The sequence below is a fragment of the Erpetoichthys calabaricus genome, chromosome 11, assembly GCF_900747795.2.
Source record: "Erpetoichthys calabaricus chromosome 11, fErpCal1.3, whole genome shotgun sequence".
Taxonomy (NCBI): domain Eukaryota; kingdom Metazoa; phylum Chordata; class Cladistia; order Polypteriformes; family Polypteridae; genus Erpetoichthys; species Erpetoichthys calabaricus.
The window spans coordinates 107,994,084-108,011,479 of record NC_041404.2 but is presented as its reverse complement, the minus strand read 5'-3'; the positions used below and the strand labels follow the sequence as shown (position 1 = coordinate 108,011,479).

At 39.1% G+C, this 17,396-nt stretch overlaps 1 protein-coding gene across 2 annotated transcripts in view; it reads right to left on the bottom strand.

The window, feature by feature from the left end:
- The window catches only part of LOC114661360 (tubby protein-like), a 60,720-nt gene that overhangs the window by 27,512 nt on the left and 15,812 nt on the right, over positions 1-17,396 (bottom strand). The window contains exons 3-8 of one of the 2 annotated variants that reach the window (XM_028814575.2): positions 15,730-15,886; positions 12,279-12,431; positions 12,027-12,143; positions 11,665-11,787; positions 5,323-5,511; positions 197-366 (exon numbers count right to left, since the gene is read on the bottom strand). In XM_028814575.2, coding sequence (XP_028670408.2) covers positions 197-366; positions 5,323-5,511; positions 11,665-11,787; positions 12,027-12,143; positions 12,279-12,431; positions 15,730-15,886 — 909 coding nt within the window. The remainder of the gene's footprint in view (positions 1-196; positions 367-5,322; positions 5,512-11,664; positions 11,788-12,026; positions 12,144-12,278; positions 12,432-15,729; positions 15,887-17,396) is intronic. The other variant, XM_051934150.1, reaches the window with a different exon arrangement.

Sequence of the window (17,396 nt, the reverse complement as noted above, 5' to 3'; positions counted from 1 at the left end):
CTTTTCACATAGAAGTCCTATAGACACATTTAAATTGATATCTACTTGTGTCTCTGAAATTATTTACTTTGGGATCTAAAACTGTTACATCCATGTGTTATTAAAACATTGGGTGAATGGGAATTAAGGAGTTTATGGGCTGAAAATATTTTTATTAAATATGGACTGGTGGAAGACAGCACGGATGGCCCCTCACCTTTAAAGAGATGTTACTGTCTGTTGAGCCCTGTCGTAGATTGCTGTTTAAGGGGGCCAAGCTTGAATTCTCTTGAAAGTCCTCCTGGCCATCCTTCTCCTCCTTCTCATCATCATCAGGTTCCTCCTCCTCCTCCATCTCATCAGTAAAGCTGTCACTCAGTTGCCGTGCTTAAGGAGAAAGACAGAAGATATATGGGGAGTTCTTTTTAAATACAGCGTCATAAACTTATTTATGAGTATCATTGTGTGGTTGTAAAAGAAACACATACATTAGTTGTTTAAATCCATCTTTTACACAGTTGGCCTGCTCACATTAATTCTGGAAGACGTGTCACCCATAATTAAGGCCAGCAGCCATAACTGCACTTCAAAACAGGTATTCCACCTGAAGCCAGGCATGTTTGGAAATGTTGGAAAAGATGCTGATGAAGCCATCAGGGGGTGCCTTATCATGTGGTCTGTGTATGGATCCTAATGCCCTAATGCAGTGATGGGGACATGGTGATGTAAACATTCATGCTGTTCTTCGCAAGAGATATAAAACCGAGGTTCTGACTCTCTGTGAACTTAAAAGATCCCTGGCCATCTTTTAAAAAGAGTAGGGTGTTTCCCACTGTCCTTTTTAAGTTACCCCCAATGGTCTGATTATTATGGCCTCTTAACCATCCCCTGTCCCTTACTGACTGACTGTCTCTCTCACCCCTTCACCACCTAATAGCTAATGTGTAGTGAGTGTACTGACAAAAGAATGACTGCTGTCGCACCAACCAGGTGGATGGTACACATTGGTGGTGGCTGAAGTAGCTCCTTCATTGATTACGTAAAGTGCTTTGAGTGCGTTAGAAGAGTGCTATATAAATATAATTATTTTTAAATGTTTGTGTGTGAAGGGGCTATTGTAATGGTGGCAACTTTGTGGGTTATAGATGGCGAAAACAAAATTCCAATATCCAAAAATATAATAAAAGTAATGGGGTTTATTAAACCTTTCTCAATGGCAGGGATGGTTACAGAAAATGTAGAAAAAGTATTTAATAAAATATCTGCTACACCATTGAGCCTGAAAAATCCGGTTTCTATCCCTGTCTAATAATCACCACGGCTCGGCCCTTTTTAAAACCATCAAACCTCTCCACCACTTACCCCAGCTGCTCTCCTCATTAGCTTCCCTATTTAGCCTTCCATTTGGATCATTGCCCCCATTAAACTATAACTTTAGTATCTTAAGTCAATGTTACTTCTTCATAAACTTGGAGTGGCAGGCGGCTGGCATCCATACCCAGCCGGGATGCCCCTGTACACTATATTCAGGGGGAGCAGCCCTGGACACTGCAATACCTCCCCCTGGACGTTAGATGGCCACCTCCCTCCCCCTGGGGTGGAGCAGTACCTCGGTTTCCCACAGGGCTCCCTGGGAATTGGAGTTGGGTGCAGCCCTGTTGGGTCCCACAGGCACCGCCAGGGGGTGCTGTGTTTGGGACTCCCGAGTCCATATGAGCAGCATACACATCACACCCGGAAGTGCAGCCGGAACTCGGTCATCAAGCACCTGGTGCCAGTGACCACCACTCAGTGGTCAGAGTTGGGTGGAGGAGGACAAGGTTGCTTGGGAGGAGTGGTGGTGCCAGAGATGTGTGCTTAGTGTTGTGCTTATTTGGACTATGTTGTGCCTTTGGGGATTACAGGGAAGACGTGCCCCACAGGTGAAGAAAATAAAGTCCTGCTTGCATTTTACACATGTCTCAGTGTGAGTCTGTGTCGGGTCGGGTGCAAAATAGCACTTTTTAATAACACTTGGTTATATGCATTTGCCATGTGAAATTGTGCTCTATGGATTTAAAAAATATCTTTCCAAAACTGGCACTTATAAATCTTAAATGTATGCTTGTCGAGACATTGCTCATGCTTATCTTGCCTTGTTTGTGCTTCCCTCCAACAGCATCTACCTACACAACCAGTAAATTCAGTAAGTTGCCAGTTGATAGCCTCCTCTAAACATCAGTGTTTAGAGGAGCTGTGATTGGTAATACTTAAAAGTTAATCATATTTTCTAAACCTTGTTAGACAGACGTGTGCTGTATAAATCACTATCCATATCCTTTTCAAATAATTTTTAAGATTAAATAAACTGTTAGATCAAGTGTAGTATTTGCAGTGTAGGCTTATAATTAATTGATAGGCTTATAATTAACATTTTATTCATGGGAGATGCTGTGTACTAACGAAGTAAACAAATGAAAATTGTAAACAAATAATAATCTAATAATGATAATGATATATACTCAGATTTCACATTAATACTACTGATTACCCATTTAAATTAAAAATAATTAATTTTTCTGTAAAACTGCTTGCAATGACCAATCAAACAAAAGCCAAGTCACTAGGAAAAGCAGGAATTGATCTAATTCAGGAATGTTTTATTCAAGGACAAATGTGTATAGCATGTTCAAGAGTAGGCAGCTCCAGGGACCTAATAAAATTATTACTACTTAGTCAGAGAGGCGCGATTGCATTGGTTTGGACATGTGCAGAGGAGAGATGCTGGGTATATTGGGAGAAGGGAGTTAATGATGGAGCTGCTAGGCAAGAGGAAGGCCTAAGAGAAAGTTTATGGATGTGATGAGAGAGGACATGCAGGTGATGGGTATAACAGAACAAGATGCTGAGGACAGGAAAATAAGGATAAAGATGATCCCCTGTAGCAACCCCCTAATGGGAGCAGCTGAAAGAAGAAGAGGATTATTTGACTGATACTTTTATCCAAGGGGACCTGCAATAAAAAAAGAGGGGATGCAAAAGTGCATACACCTGACGAGCCCCAATAGGGGCAAAACGTGTTGTGTACTCTTTGTATGGTTTGGCAGATACTGTATCACATATCTTTGAGCTGCTTCTCGCAACTGAGAGAATGTGACGGTTCTTTGCTGGCTGGCTAACCAACCATGATCGTTACCTGATAGGTAACCACCTAAATAATCAGATTGCAATTCAGAACTAAGAATGTAACATATATAGAGAAAATGTGTAGATAGTAAAGGTGTCTGAATACCTTTTAACAGCACTGTATATGTGTGTCATGGCTTTTTGGACTCATCTGTAACAATGCAATCTTAACTCATCCTGAATGATCCACTCACATTCTGTCCTCAGTAATACAATCACATTCAAACATCAATGATGCAATCTCATTCCATCCTCTCACATTGAGGTTTTAAAAGCATTGGCTTTTACTAATGCGATGTATTTCATTCTAGCTGCCTATACAGAATCTTCAGAAAGCACTGCATTTATCTGGTTTGACAGCATTATTGTCATTAATGTTTGAACCTTGTTATAATTTATAAATTTTTGATTCTTCTAAGGTTTTTTGTAATAAGTGGCACAGCTAAATCAATACTGACAGTATGTTAGGTGGTTATACTGTACATGGTGCAACTGGTTAAAGGAACAGATATGTGATTGATTCCTCTTTATTTGATTCATTATAATTTATCTGTATCTATTGTGCTTCTTTTTTAATATAACTTCAAGCTCATTTGACTTTATATATGTTTTCACAGTTTCACAATATTGGTGATTTTAATATGGAGTAAGACATTCAAGTAAGGTTTGTTCACATTCCTCCACCTTGTTTAGCTATCTGCCAAACTTTGCAAGCTATGAAAAAGCAGGGGCAGCATAGTATGTGTATGTGTAGTGTGCTATATGGCTGGCCGTTCATCCCGGCCAATACCCCCACACCGCCAGATGGAGCCCTCCCGGCAACGTTGAGGTGCCCCGAATTCCAGCAGGGCATCATGGACCTTGGAGTTTTTCTTCACAGCCCTGCTGTATACCGTGGGGGCTGTCAGGGGCCACTGCAGGGAGGCCCAGGGACTTGTACTTTCCATATAGCCCGGAAGTACTTCACAATCATGGGAACGGAAGAGATGATATACTTCCAGGCTGACGAAAAGAAGAGTTTTGATCTGACCCGGAAGTGCTAAGAATCACATGGACTGGGGGGATCAGAAGCACTTCCAGGTCATGGACTATAATAGGACTCTGGGAAATCCCAGCAGTGAGCTGAGTTGGGAGGAAGGGTGACTGAGCTGCTAGGAGTGGAGGATTGTGTATTGATTAGTGAATTGTAGTTGTTACTGATTGTTTATTGAAGTATTGTGGAGTGGAGGGTGCTTTGTGCACATTGTTATTATAATAAAAATAATATTTGGACTTTTATCTGGTGTCTGACGTGTGGTCGGAGGGTTCAAGGGGACGACAGCGCCCCCTGTCTGTCACAGTAGAAACAGGGAAGATTCTATGCGACACACAGAATATGAATTTTCTAACAATAAGTGCCTGTTGTTTATTAGAGGTAAAAACATGGGGTGGGGGAGGTGATCAGAGTAACCAGATATGTCATAACCAGTTAACCCTAAACGTTAACATTATACAATGTTATTGTCTGTTATACCTGCCTCGCACTCTCCACCTTGTAGTTTTTAACTTGCACTGTGTTTTTATCACTCTTTAATATTGTTTTTATCAGTATGCTGCTGCTGGAGTATGTGATTTTCCCTTTGGGGATTAATAAAGTATCTATCTATCTATCTATCTTACCTTTCCCCTGTCTACATACTTAAGGTCCCACTTGTTCACTTCCTAAAACAGAATGCCCAAGCCTAAATACAAATGTTGCTTAGCCATTGCAAGTTACAATTTCACTGTACATGTGACCATAAGGATCCCATGAGCCTAGAAATACACTCCCATCCTTTAATAGATACCTCTAGGACCTCTTATTCACACACTTGCCCAATGTTCTCTCCTAACTCTAAAGATTCAAATGGCATTGTGGAAGAATTACCAGGATTACTTGTGGGGACAGAAATACCACACAAATCTCCTGGGGCCAACCCATCACAGCTGTCTGCACTGGTACCAAGTATTTCTACATGCTTTAACCCCTTTTATATAAAATTCAAAACTCTGGATAGTCTTTGCTGCTCTGAAACTGCAGGAGATGCCCACCAGTCTGACAACAGCCCCCTATGTTTACTTTTAATTCCATAACATACATCTCTTCCCACCTATCTGACCCTCCAATCACAAAATGTAGAATATGAAATGTAGAGTTACCCTGTACTGAAGTTGTCTTCCTATCTCTCCTCTTCACATTAAACTGAGGATAAGGACTACCCTCCTTGTCTGTGCTCTCTTCATCCTCATCCTCATCTTCGTCATCCCTGCTTGATGAACTTAAATACGTCTGCTTATCTCCAATCTCTTCCACAGCATTCTCTGACGAAGCAGGGCTGAGAGAGGTTGCTAAGGGAGAGAAAGAGAGGGTGATGAAGTGCCGAGCACTCAATCCCCTGCATGCTGTTGCACACCTCATTGCTTCAGCAGCTTATCAGAACTGAGTCTTTAATTGGAATGAGCCGTTACCATGGAGCTTTCAACACATCTGTCAGTGTTCGTGACTAGCCTGCTGGGTTGTCCTAAATCCATCCTATCTAGCCCTCAGGAGGCTACATAAGCTACACAAATGGAACAAAATGAAGAGGATAAAACTTTAATAATTTCTTACAGCCCTTTCTCTATCACTGATAGAAGGTTGGCTCTATGTACTGTATCTGTTTGCACCTTTACACCTATAATGACCATTTCTCTCCAAATTAAAATAAATTCAGTTTTTATATATAATTTATTTTAATGTGGCTAAGAAGGTTAGGTAAGGGTAATGTTTGAAAAACAATATAATTATTAGTTATTGTATTGTCCTGTCACCTACTGGTGTCCAACAACAACATCATTTATTTATATAGCACATTTTCATACAAATGATGTAGCTTTCCAGTGCTTTCCAGAGATGCCTTTCCACAACTGCCAAGGTATACTCCAGTTACTTGGTCACCTGAACTACAATAGGCTGAAACAAATGATGGATGCATCTTTTGAAATTATGTTTACTATTTTTTCTACCTGAAATTTTGACAAGTTGTAGAGTCAGTATGCAGTGCATCTGTCTCTCCATTAGCTGAAATGAGATTGTCAAGCTTTAGTGTTCGGAGAACTTTAGCTTGCCCCAAAAATACTAGGAGTAAGACAAGAATTAATAATACTGGCCAGGACAAAGCTCCATAGCACAGAAGGCAAAAAGTAGGAACACATAGAACCTTTACAATGGTCAGTGAAGACAAATACTGTTTGCATTGAAAATTTTGGTAATACAGTGCCTATAAAAAGTATTCATTCCCTTGGAAATTATCACATTATTATACAACATCACTGTAGATTTGTCTTTTTAAGTGGTCTGAATTAAATACAGATATAAAACACTAAATAATTAATTGCAGAAGTATACACCTCTTTGAATTCAATATTTAATCAATGCACCTTTGCCAGCCATGACAACCTGGAGTCTGTGTGCACAGGACTCTTTATCAGCTTTGCACATCTGGACACTGCCATTTTTCCTCATTCTTCTTTGCAGAAATGCTCAGGGGCTGTCAGGTTTCATGTGGATTGTGAGTGAACAGCCTTGTTCAAGTCCAGCCACAAATATTCAGTAAGGACAAGAACGAGATCTGGACTCTGACTAAGCTACTCCAAGACAATAGTATTGTCGTTATTAATCTATTCTTGTGCAGCTTTGGCTTTATGCTGGAAGGTCATTGTGTTTCTAGAAAAAAAATTCTTCTCCAAAGGTTCCTTTCAAACAGCATCCCGTTTTCCCTGTATTTTGTTCCATTTATTTTACCCACTACCCTCACATGTCTTCCAGTGTCTGCTGCATTGAGGCATCCCATCAACATGATGCTGCCATCGCCATAGTGTGCTTTTGATGGTGTGTAGCATTTGGCTTGCATCTGGCTTACATCAAAGCTTACATTTAGCCTGATGGCTAAAAAGCTTAATTTTGGTTTCATCAGATGTCAGACTCTTTTTCAGCTGAGTTCAGAGTTTCCCATGTGCTTTCTGGAAAACCATAGTGGAGATGTCATGTGTGTTTTATGCAGTAAAAACATTTTTTACTAGTCTCCCATAAAGCTTCTACTGGTGAAGCACCGAGGCAACAATTGTTGTATGTGCAGTCATTCTACTGTAGCTTGTAATTCCTTTAGCATCATCATAGGTTTCCTGCTGGCTTCAATCATTAGTCTTCTTTTTCCACAATCAACCAATTCTTCTGGATCGCCTGCACTAGGCAACTTTACTACTGTGCCATACTCCTTCCATTTCTTAAAGGATAAGTTTAGTATTTTTAAGTCAAAGTTATGTATTCACAATCATGATATATATTAATTTACCACATTAAAATATGCTTTAAAGTGAAGCAAAACATTTTTGTGAGATTCAATCATTAGAAATATGCTAACTGTATATATATATTGACATAGAAGTGAGGCTGCAAGATAGATGAGACAGATAAACATGCTACACAGGAGAGGTTGGTTGTTTACTGGCTATTTAGAGTTGCAATTTATCACACATAATAGTTTCCTGATAGCAGGGATGATGTCTGATGCTATGTGGAGATGCATGTTGTTGCTTCGGGTTCAAGGGCATGAGTCTTTTTGCACTTTAGAGTCTCTTGGCTTTTGTTACATGGGCTTTGTCACTGGTGTGGTACAGTATGTTGCTGCCGTTCTCAAGTCACTGTTACACTCTTTGCTGTGCCCTTTGCAACTTCATAAGGAAAAGATTGACTCTTTCTGACACAAGAGTGTAGGAGCTGAAGTTCACTTCTTAAAGTAACAGTTGCTTCTCAGTCTTCTCAGACTGGACTCCATCAATGCCACAGAGCTTGGCTTGGCAGAGTAGATCTTAAACTAGTTTACGGTGTCCAGCTCCAAAGCGCTATAGTGAGTAACTTCTGGGCCAAAAAACGTTTGTGACCTTTTTGCTCAATAGATAATGGGTAGCTTCTCACCCAAAGAGAGCAGCTTGATAGCTTTCAGATTGCCAAAAATAACTGATCCTCTGCTTTCAGCTAACCTAAAGATAAAAGGTCTCATCAGCTTTCATGCCCCAAAAAGAAACAGAAGAGATAAATTCAGCTAGTTTTGAAAGAAGAAGTAACCTCTAGTGATTGTCTCTTCTGCTTACAGATCAAGTGCCTGCTTATGGATACATTATTTTGTCCATCACATCCAGACACAGCTCAATTTTCTGTTAAACGCCCAAGACGAATGTCCATTTGGGCACCTTTTTTGTCTAAAGAAGTCTCTGCCGAGGAGTCGGCTCAACTCTTATTTACAACTGTGTTATAAGATGAAGTACTGGACTGGGTTTGGGGGGGGGGGGGTGTACAGCTCAATTTCTGCATCCCTGTTAAATCTGCTGTGTTAACAGGCCTTGTGTGCCACTAAAAAGCCTAGTAAAGTGGGAAATGCCCACTTGGTTCTACAATGCCTGTATTATCTGTTCAGTTCTTGTCACTTGATTGCACATTACACATGTGCTCAACCTTTCTCACTAGTTGTCAGTAGACTTCCAAAGTATGTGCATGCATGATAACAGCAGCAGAAGACAATATCTTTACAAAATAATGCAATAATGTTTTTCCTGGCTGGTGGGAGAGTGCCTCCATATGATTCAATATGTCTGCCAGCATATTCAATATGTCTGCGCCCACGGAAAATGTAAAAACTCCATCCACAATGACCACTGTGAGCAGGCAAGCAAGTATGAAACATATCCTTGCCTCAATAAAACAGCAGCAGGAGTCTGTGATAAAATGCGCCACTTCGAGTTCACTTTCGATGCCATTAAGTATGCCTCAGAAACGTGTAAGGCTTATTTTCTTAAAGCGAAACCTTTCGGAATATCTTTGATAAGTTTTAAGGTGCTTGTTTTTATATAGGGACCCTAGTACCCTTCTCTTTTAAAAGGACAAAAGCATCATGGATATTTCTATACTAATAAAAGGCAAAGCTCTCACTGACTCACTCATCACTAATTCTCCAACTTCCGGTGTAGGTAGAAGGCCGAAATTTGGCAGGCTCATTCCTTACAGCTTACTTACAAAAGTTAATCAGGTTTCATTTCGAAATTCTATGCGTAACGGTCATAACGGTCAACAATGTCCGCCATGTTAAACTTTCTTACTTATGGCCTCATCTCCACGAAATTTGGTAGGCGGCTTCCCTGCGCTAACCGAAACCGATGTACGTACTTATTTTGGTGGTATGACGCCAGTGTCGGCCGCCATATTGAACTTTCCAACGGTCTTTGCTACTTATGGGCCCATCTTCAAGAAATTTGGTACGCAGGTTCCCAACGCTAACTGAATCCTACTTACGTACATATATACGTCCATAGCCTGCAGCTCGGTTGACATGTGAGGTGGCGATGGATCCCCCATCCCCACGTAGTTGGCTGCCTGCCTATATAAGGCCGTCCGTCGCTCCGGTCTCTTCATTCCCTTCCTTGCTTCGCCACGGTATTCACGTCTCCCTGCTGATAACTGCAGCCTTTTTATTTAATCCACGGCTTCTCTGCTGTTTTATTGTTCGTTTATTACAATTATAGTTATTGTGTAGGTATTTTAGACTTAGTTTACATTGTTCAAGTACCCATTTCCTTTATCGTTCCAACCGTACCCCCATTAACATGTCTATCGAGGTGATCACCATCGATCAAAGAGCTGTCACTTACCGAGTGGTTTCCATGCCTGGAGATGGTGACTGCCTTTTCCATTCTCTGTGTTACATATTGCACGGCCATATCAGGCTCACTCTTGATATCCAGAGGTACATCGTGTCTTATGTATTGAATGACTGGGACAGGTTCAAAGTGTGGACTGATGACGGTACAGGAGATAATTATACTACACACGAGCACTATAAGAGTGAAATGCTTAAGCCCTTCACCTATGGTTCTGCATGTGAGTTGATGGCTGCCGCTGAATTGTTCGGTTGTCGCTTTCTAGTGTACCGAAATGGCCAAATATTTTACACCTTTGGACAACCACCAATGCCTCTTAAACATCTTAGATTCACAGGTGACGATTTGAGTAGTGGACACTTTGATGTTTATGAATGTTTATATTATGAAAGTTATCGATGAAACCCATTTCAATTCAAACGCCTCCAATTTCCAGTAAGGCTCTGCTTCACAATGACAATTAATAAGTCTCAGGGACAGACCCTACAAAAGGTTGGCATTGATTTGAGGCAAGATTGCTTTTCACATGGCCAACTATACGTTGCATGCTCAAGAGTAAGCTCAGCGCATAGCTTGGTCATATTACAACCAGAGGGCCGAACTGACAACGTGGTATACAAAGAGATCCTTAACAAATAATTATTGGTATATTTTCCCTCAGTTTAAAAAGGTTTACTTAATAAAAATTTTAAAGCAGTACTTCGCCACTGCGAAGCGTGGGTATTTTGCTAGTTTTTTAATATATAACAAAATGATTCACTTTAGAACACAATTTATGAAGAAATAGTTTTGACAAAATATACCAATACCAATATTATCTTTTAATAATTGCTTTAACTGGACACCAAGGGATATTCAGTGACTTTGATGTTTTATTATCTCAAAGGCCTGAATCGGAGTTTTCAACCATCCTTTTACAGAGTTGCTTGGTGTTATTTTTTTTCCTTCATTGAGTAGTTTATGCCTAATACTGACAAGACAGACTGACCAAGACAGTACCCTTATACTGCAATTAACTGAAACCCCTTGACTATAGACAGATGATTTCCATTTAACTAATTATGTGACTTTAAACAAAACTGGCTGCACCAGTGATGACTTAGTAGTGCTATATTAAAGGGTATGAGTACTTATGTAATCACTTGCTTTGTGTTAAATATTTGTAATTTATTTAGACCACTTTACAAAGAACTGTTTTCACTTTGACATTATACAGTCTTTTTCTGATAATCATTGTTAAAAAAGCCAAATTAAATCCACTGTGTATCAATGTTGTACAGCATTAAAATGTGACAATCTCCAACAAAGTTGCTTGTAACATTTCTGTGTTTTTAGATAGTGCTAACTATGAAAGAAGTTTAATATTACTTTTACTTGCATGTAACATATCCCTTGGTACATGTTCCATGAGAGGCTCTATATAAAATAATGGGTAATTATGACAAATAAAAGAAAGTCAGTCACCTTTCCAATCCAAATCAAATGTACTGGTGCACAGTAGAACACTGTGGCAGATAACTGAGCACAGGGAGGACTGAAAGCATCCTTTAATAGTAATCATGATAGTGCAGACCCAAAATATATGTCAGCCCTCAAGATTAACTATTTAGAAACTACAATTACAGATTGTCTCTTCCTAAAAGATTTTTTAATAGCCAGAGTTCCTATTTCAAAGGTTTTAAGATGGCCCTTTTTATACGTAATAGTGTGGTGTGGCCCAAGGTCAACAATGTAATTTATGTGTTTCCCTCATTCGCCTTTCACACCAGCCTGATCACCTCACCAGACCTCAACAACTGCTTATCATACCTGTTAGCAACTCTCTGCTCCCCGACTTGCTTAGCCTTTTTGTTTTTTTTGAAGCAGAATACTTCTTGCCCACCTTGCCAACAGGAGGCACAGTTTTCCTTTCTTGTTTCTTTACACCCAATGCTGCATGAAAATATGGGGGAGGAAGAAGAATGAAAAAGAGTGAAGGTTATTTAGAATTGAAAGGATTAGGAAATAAAAACTCTCTCTCTATGGTTGCAATACATAGAATCAAAGCTAGGTGGTGCCTTTAATCTACTGTCTCAAACTGGGGGGCGAAAATTAAAAACTTACAGAAACAAAAGTTGGTTTAATTATAAAGACAAAAAGAGAGGGGCAGCATCCTTAGAAGCTTTCCTCACCAACTTTCCCTTTTTGTTTTTTCTCTGTCTTTACAGCAGGGAGATCCCTCTTCTTACTGAGGATTTTTGACCGCCTTAAGCCTCCATTTTCAATGTGTAAGTCTTTATCCACATCTTCTGTGTGCATTAAAAGGGGAACAGGATTTAGAATTGGAGAGGAGGTAAACATTAAAAAAAAGATGTAGATTATCCATTCTACCCTGGGCACTCTTTGTGAAAAATGTTCACCTCCTTATCATTGTTTTCTCCTACCTTCCTCCTCCTTTGGCACTTTATTCTTGCTTCTCCAGATTCTGGGAGGGTCATCAAGGATTGTGTTGGCAGAGATACTGAAGTCTGAAAGTGGAATCTCTTCTAGTGTGGTATCCACCTCATCCATGGCTGGAACCACTTCAGAAGGTGATCCTAGTTATATACAAAAAATGATTTAGCACAAAGATAATAATTGGTTATTATGGAGCTTTTCAATTTTTGTTTCATGGTGTCTGAGCATATTGTAGCATTCAACATATTTTTTCCTGGTAAGCAGAGCTATTTGTATACAGTATGTTGGAGAAGAAGAAGGCTTCAGGTGAGAAACCAAAGAAGGGGTTTAGGGTGCCTACAGCAATGTGCAAGTATACTGGCTGGACTGATGGCACAATTATTTAATAGGATAATGCAGTTACTGGCACAGTAATGACAGTGCCAACAGGTAACTTCAGGACCAATGCCTCTTATTGTATGCCATGCCTGGTCATTGTGTGGTGTACTCACATTCTCCCCATGTCCACATAGGTACTGTATTTTTTTTCCATTTTGTGGTGTACTCACATTCTCCCCTTGTCCACATAGGTACTGTATTTTTTTCTCACTACAAAAAAATAGTACACTGAATGGTCTCCTCGTTTGCCAAGTTTCTATTTTCCATGGGCAACATATGACCACTTATGTACTACAAGCGCAACACATCTGTGCTCAGGATATGGAGTGAGGGAGATTTCATAGACCAAGGGAGAAATAAGACAAGAAACTAGAGTGGTGGGGTCAGTGGCACCAAAACATGGTGTATTTAAAAGGCAAAATGTGCGAAGTGTAGATTATAAAACAAGCCATGAGAAAAATAACTTGTAGCCTAGACAAGTGGGTTAGTAAACCCTCAAGATGTAATTAGAAGTAGTTTATCTAAGCCAAGTGAGGATTGAAAGCAGCCAGTTCAATAGCAAGGCAACTTTGTTTTAATTCTTATGAAATGCAAGCAGACTAGCCAATAAACCAGAGAGAAAATGGACTAACCAATTTAAAACATAAATTTATTAACTACAATTAATCTGATTGAAGGTTACAGGGGCTGCAATTTGTACTAGCAACAATGGGCACAAGGCAGGATCCAATATACCCAAATGCTCATATTCACGTGGGGCCAATTTAGAATCTTACTAACTTCCTGCTAACATTTTTTTGACGTGGAAAGAAAAGTACCTGGAGATAAACCCACACAGACATGAAATGAACATGCAAACATTACAAAGAGAAAAATAGCAAGTGGATTTAAATCCAGGATTATGTTGGATCAATTAGGACACCATGCTACCTTCTAGTTCATTAATTAGGAAGGGAGGAAGTATAGACGAGTCTACTGGTGGATTTTCAAGAGAGTAACAAATTTGACACAAAAAAAAGTGGAACTGGGGTATGTGCCCCAGAAAAGTAATTTGTGAAAGATTCAGTGGTCACTATATAATTTAAATAGTTATTTTCAGAATTTTAATTACCCATAAATTCAAATTTTGAAATTAATATTTATAATAAACTCCCTGTTTGTCTCCCTCATTTTAACTGTAGGTGACATTTCCTTTTTAGCTTCATTATGAATGTATTGACTAACAAGCTAATGCAGCAGCAGTCCTCTGTCTAGCTTTTAAACATCCATCCATCCATCCATTTTCCAACCCGCTGAATCCGAACACAGGGTCACGGGGGTCTGCTGGAGCCAATCCTAGCCAACACAGGGCACAAGGCAGGAAACAATCCTGGGCAGGGTGCCAACCCACCGCAGGCTTTCAGACATTAATGTTTAAGATTTTGATTGGAGAAGAACAAATATTTACAAGTCAGTCTTGGTGAAGTGGTATTGTTACACAGAAAACAGTAATGTAACCAGTGAGATGTATTATTACCTTCTTTCTTTATATCTTTCAAGTAATGGCAATATGAAAAAGAAAACTATGATCCTTCCTTTCTAACTTTGTGTTTACAAAACAACCTAAACTAAGCTAATGTTGTTAGCGCCAGCTCCCCAGTCAGTATTTCAGGAGTTGTTGACTTCCCAGCTGAACCTGTCTGGGAGAATATGTCTGCTGACCTCATTAGCACTACACAAGAAAAGGATGATGCTACTATGGCTCCAGTTTGTACTGATCAAGAGGCTTAACAAACCAGTGGTGGAGAAAGAATGGAAAGAATATAAACCATGACTGGTCATCAAAAATGGTAGCAATGATCCTTTTCTCAATGAAAAGGACATTCATTTAGTTCAGGAGTCAGGAGTAGAAAAATGTAGATTAACAATGCAGAAAAAATTCTGAAGAAAAAAAAATGATAGGTTCCAGAACAGCTTATCACATAAATGGCCATTCAGATCTCCAAGATAAATTTAAAGGAGTTTCTCCCAAAAATAGAAATTAAAATTAACAGTAATTTTATTATAAGATCTTTGAGATCAGCCCTCATAGTCTTACATATATTTTTAGTGATTCAATTCCACCTCAGCCTAAAATCAAAATGGTCTGGGGAGACGTCACCTAAATCTGAAAGCAACAATTGTACCCTGGTGACAAATATCGTCTTTACCAATAAAGGCGCATTGCACGATAATGTGCAGTGAATACACTTGACTTGAGCATTCATAGTTTTCATACTATTTCTCTGTACGTTTAGCATTTGATTGCTCGGAGGTTGATGTGCTTGATGCTTCCTGAGCAGCTCTTCTTTTCTCCACCCTAGCAGCCCGCTTCTTCTCTTCTTTTGTCGGTATCTTTTCACGTTAAAACTGATTAACTCAGTATTTGTGTTGCAATTACTTAGTACGTTTTCTTTAATTTTTCACTTCAGTTGGCACTTGGAAGTGTTCAATCTGCCTCAAGAATGATTTAAGATATGAAGAGGCAGGGGAAGTGACAGCGAAGATGGGAGGGAATGAGAACAGCACCCATACGCATGCGCCACACGGCTGCCCTGCTGATCGCTGCTGGGAGTTGATTTGACAATAAAATAAAATAAAAATAAAAAGAGGAATATCCTTGGAGGTCAATCATCACCCCGAAAGCAGATAATAGACGTCACGTAGTATATGTGTACCAAATTAATATATAATAATATATTATGATAATATAATATAATAATATAATACAATAGGTCAAACGGTTTGCAAACTACAGGTGATTGAAAATCCTGGACAGACAAACGAACAGCCACGATAGTGTATTATATAAGAAAGATACACTAGGGAATAAATCAGTGTACCAGAAAGGAAAAGTAGAAAATGTGCAATCAGGCCCATAAAAACAGAGAAAAATAAACAAATTCTGGTAGGCAGATGGTCCACTTGCCTTGCTCATTTCATTAAGTATTTCCTTTTTAGCATGTGGACATATGGTGAGCCATTCAAAACTTTATATGTACAGTTGTGTTACAGTGGTGTCACTCTAGAGGCATTTCTAACCTGACGCAGCAGTAGATTGGCAGTTTAGCTCTACATGCGGAGACTCCTTTTCTTTTGATATCCTCAGCATTCTCAATTTTGCCTGCATTTCAGGATTTGCCTTCACCATCTGCACTTCCTGCCGCTTACGTCGCTGCTTTTTTTCCAGAAGGTTCCGCTGTAACAGAGAAAAAAAGTGATTTGTTGTCAGAGCTCTTCAGAGTGTGACTGGAGTGACAAATCCCTAAGAAAGACAGTTGAGGACCTGAACATGAAACTGGAGAGGTGGAGCCACACTCCTCAAAGTCCAATACTAATAATGTGAAGACAGACTTAAAAGGGTCAGATAGAGCTACCAACGCCATCACTATCATCAGCAGACAGGAGTTACTGTACCTGTGAGTATAGAGACTCACAGAATTTGTAACATATTAGGTGAATTTACAGAATTAACTTTTTAGTATCAATCTTTTCCACAAACGTGATCTCGACACAGGATTGTCTTAGAATAAAGTTGAGTTCAGTGATTTTTCTGTGAAAAGCAGGTGTGCAGCAATTTCTCCATTTTGAAATTCTGAATGAGGTAAAACATAGGCATGCTGGAGATAATGAACCTAGTGATAAAGAATCAAATCTGTGACATATGGAACCTGCTAACCTACTATCTCCAACAGGTCCTAAAATTTTACAAAAATGATATTAATGTCACTTTCACAAGCAAAGTACACTAACAACAGAAGGCAGCTAAAGCAATGAAAAGGCTGATGCTTCATGGTTTCATTAAGTTATTTTTCAATTATGACTTAATGCATCACTGAAATTCATACATTGTCCTAGTGAAATAGTACCTATTGTTATTTAAGATTAAGTCAGAAAAGAACTGTCATGGTCGCAAGAAGCTTTCATTAGGTCCAGACAGACCAACTTATTAAATCGAATGTTTGAAAATTTTTGCAGAATGTTATACACAGCCAATATCATTAACAATAAGGGTCAAGAGATCTTTTACTAAATTGTAGGAAGAATGCTCAGCTCAAAGTCATAATTCTAACCCAAATAGTACTCACAAAAAGTGTTCTCTTGAATAGACACTACACCCACATGGCCATGTTATATATGTGACCACAATGCATATACATCATGTACCTAGCAACAAAACAGCATAATAGAGAGCAGTGTTTTGTGTAATGCATTCAAAGTAATGTGCATTACTTAATCAGATTACTTATAAAGAGATGAGTAATCTAATGTAATGCTTATTTTTTGAAGTAAAAATACCTATGCTCCCGGAAAAAAAAAAAAACAGTATACGTGTAACTGTGTTAAAACTGTGTTACTATGAAAGTTTATTCCTGACAAAAAAAAACACATTTGTGTAATTTCACAGAAATATTACATCGTAACATAATGCAAAAGTAGGTACATAGTGTGCAATCAAGTTAAAAGAATTGAACAAAAGTGAGAAGTATATTTAATTTTGCATGTGCTGAGGAGTAAATTTAATCCACTCAGTTTAGAGACAAAGAGGGCCAGTGATGCATGTGTTGCGTAGGGGTCTTGATTGATCAGTATTTCAGAAGGAAGACAGTAAAAAGGAGAGTTTTGGACTGGTTTTGGGTTGCAGTGTCAGCAATCTTCTTTTGAGTGTAATACCTTTCAATTTCTGCCATCGGTTACAGTTCGTATGT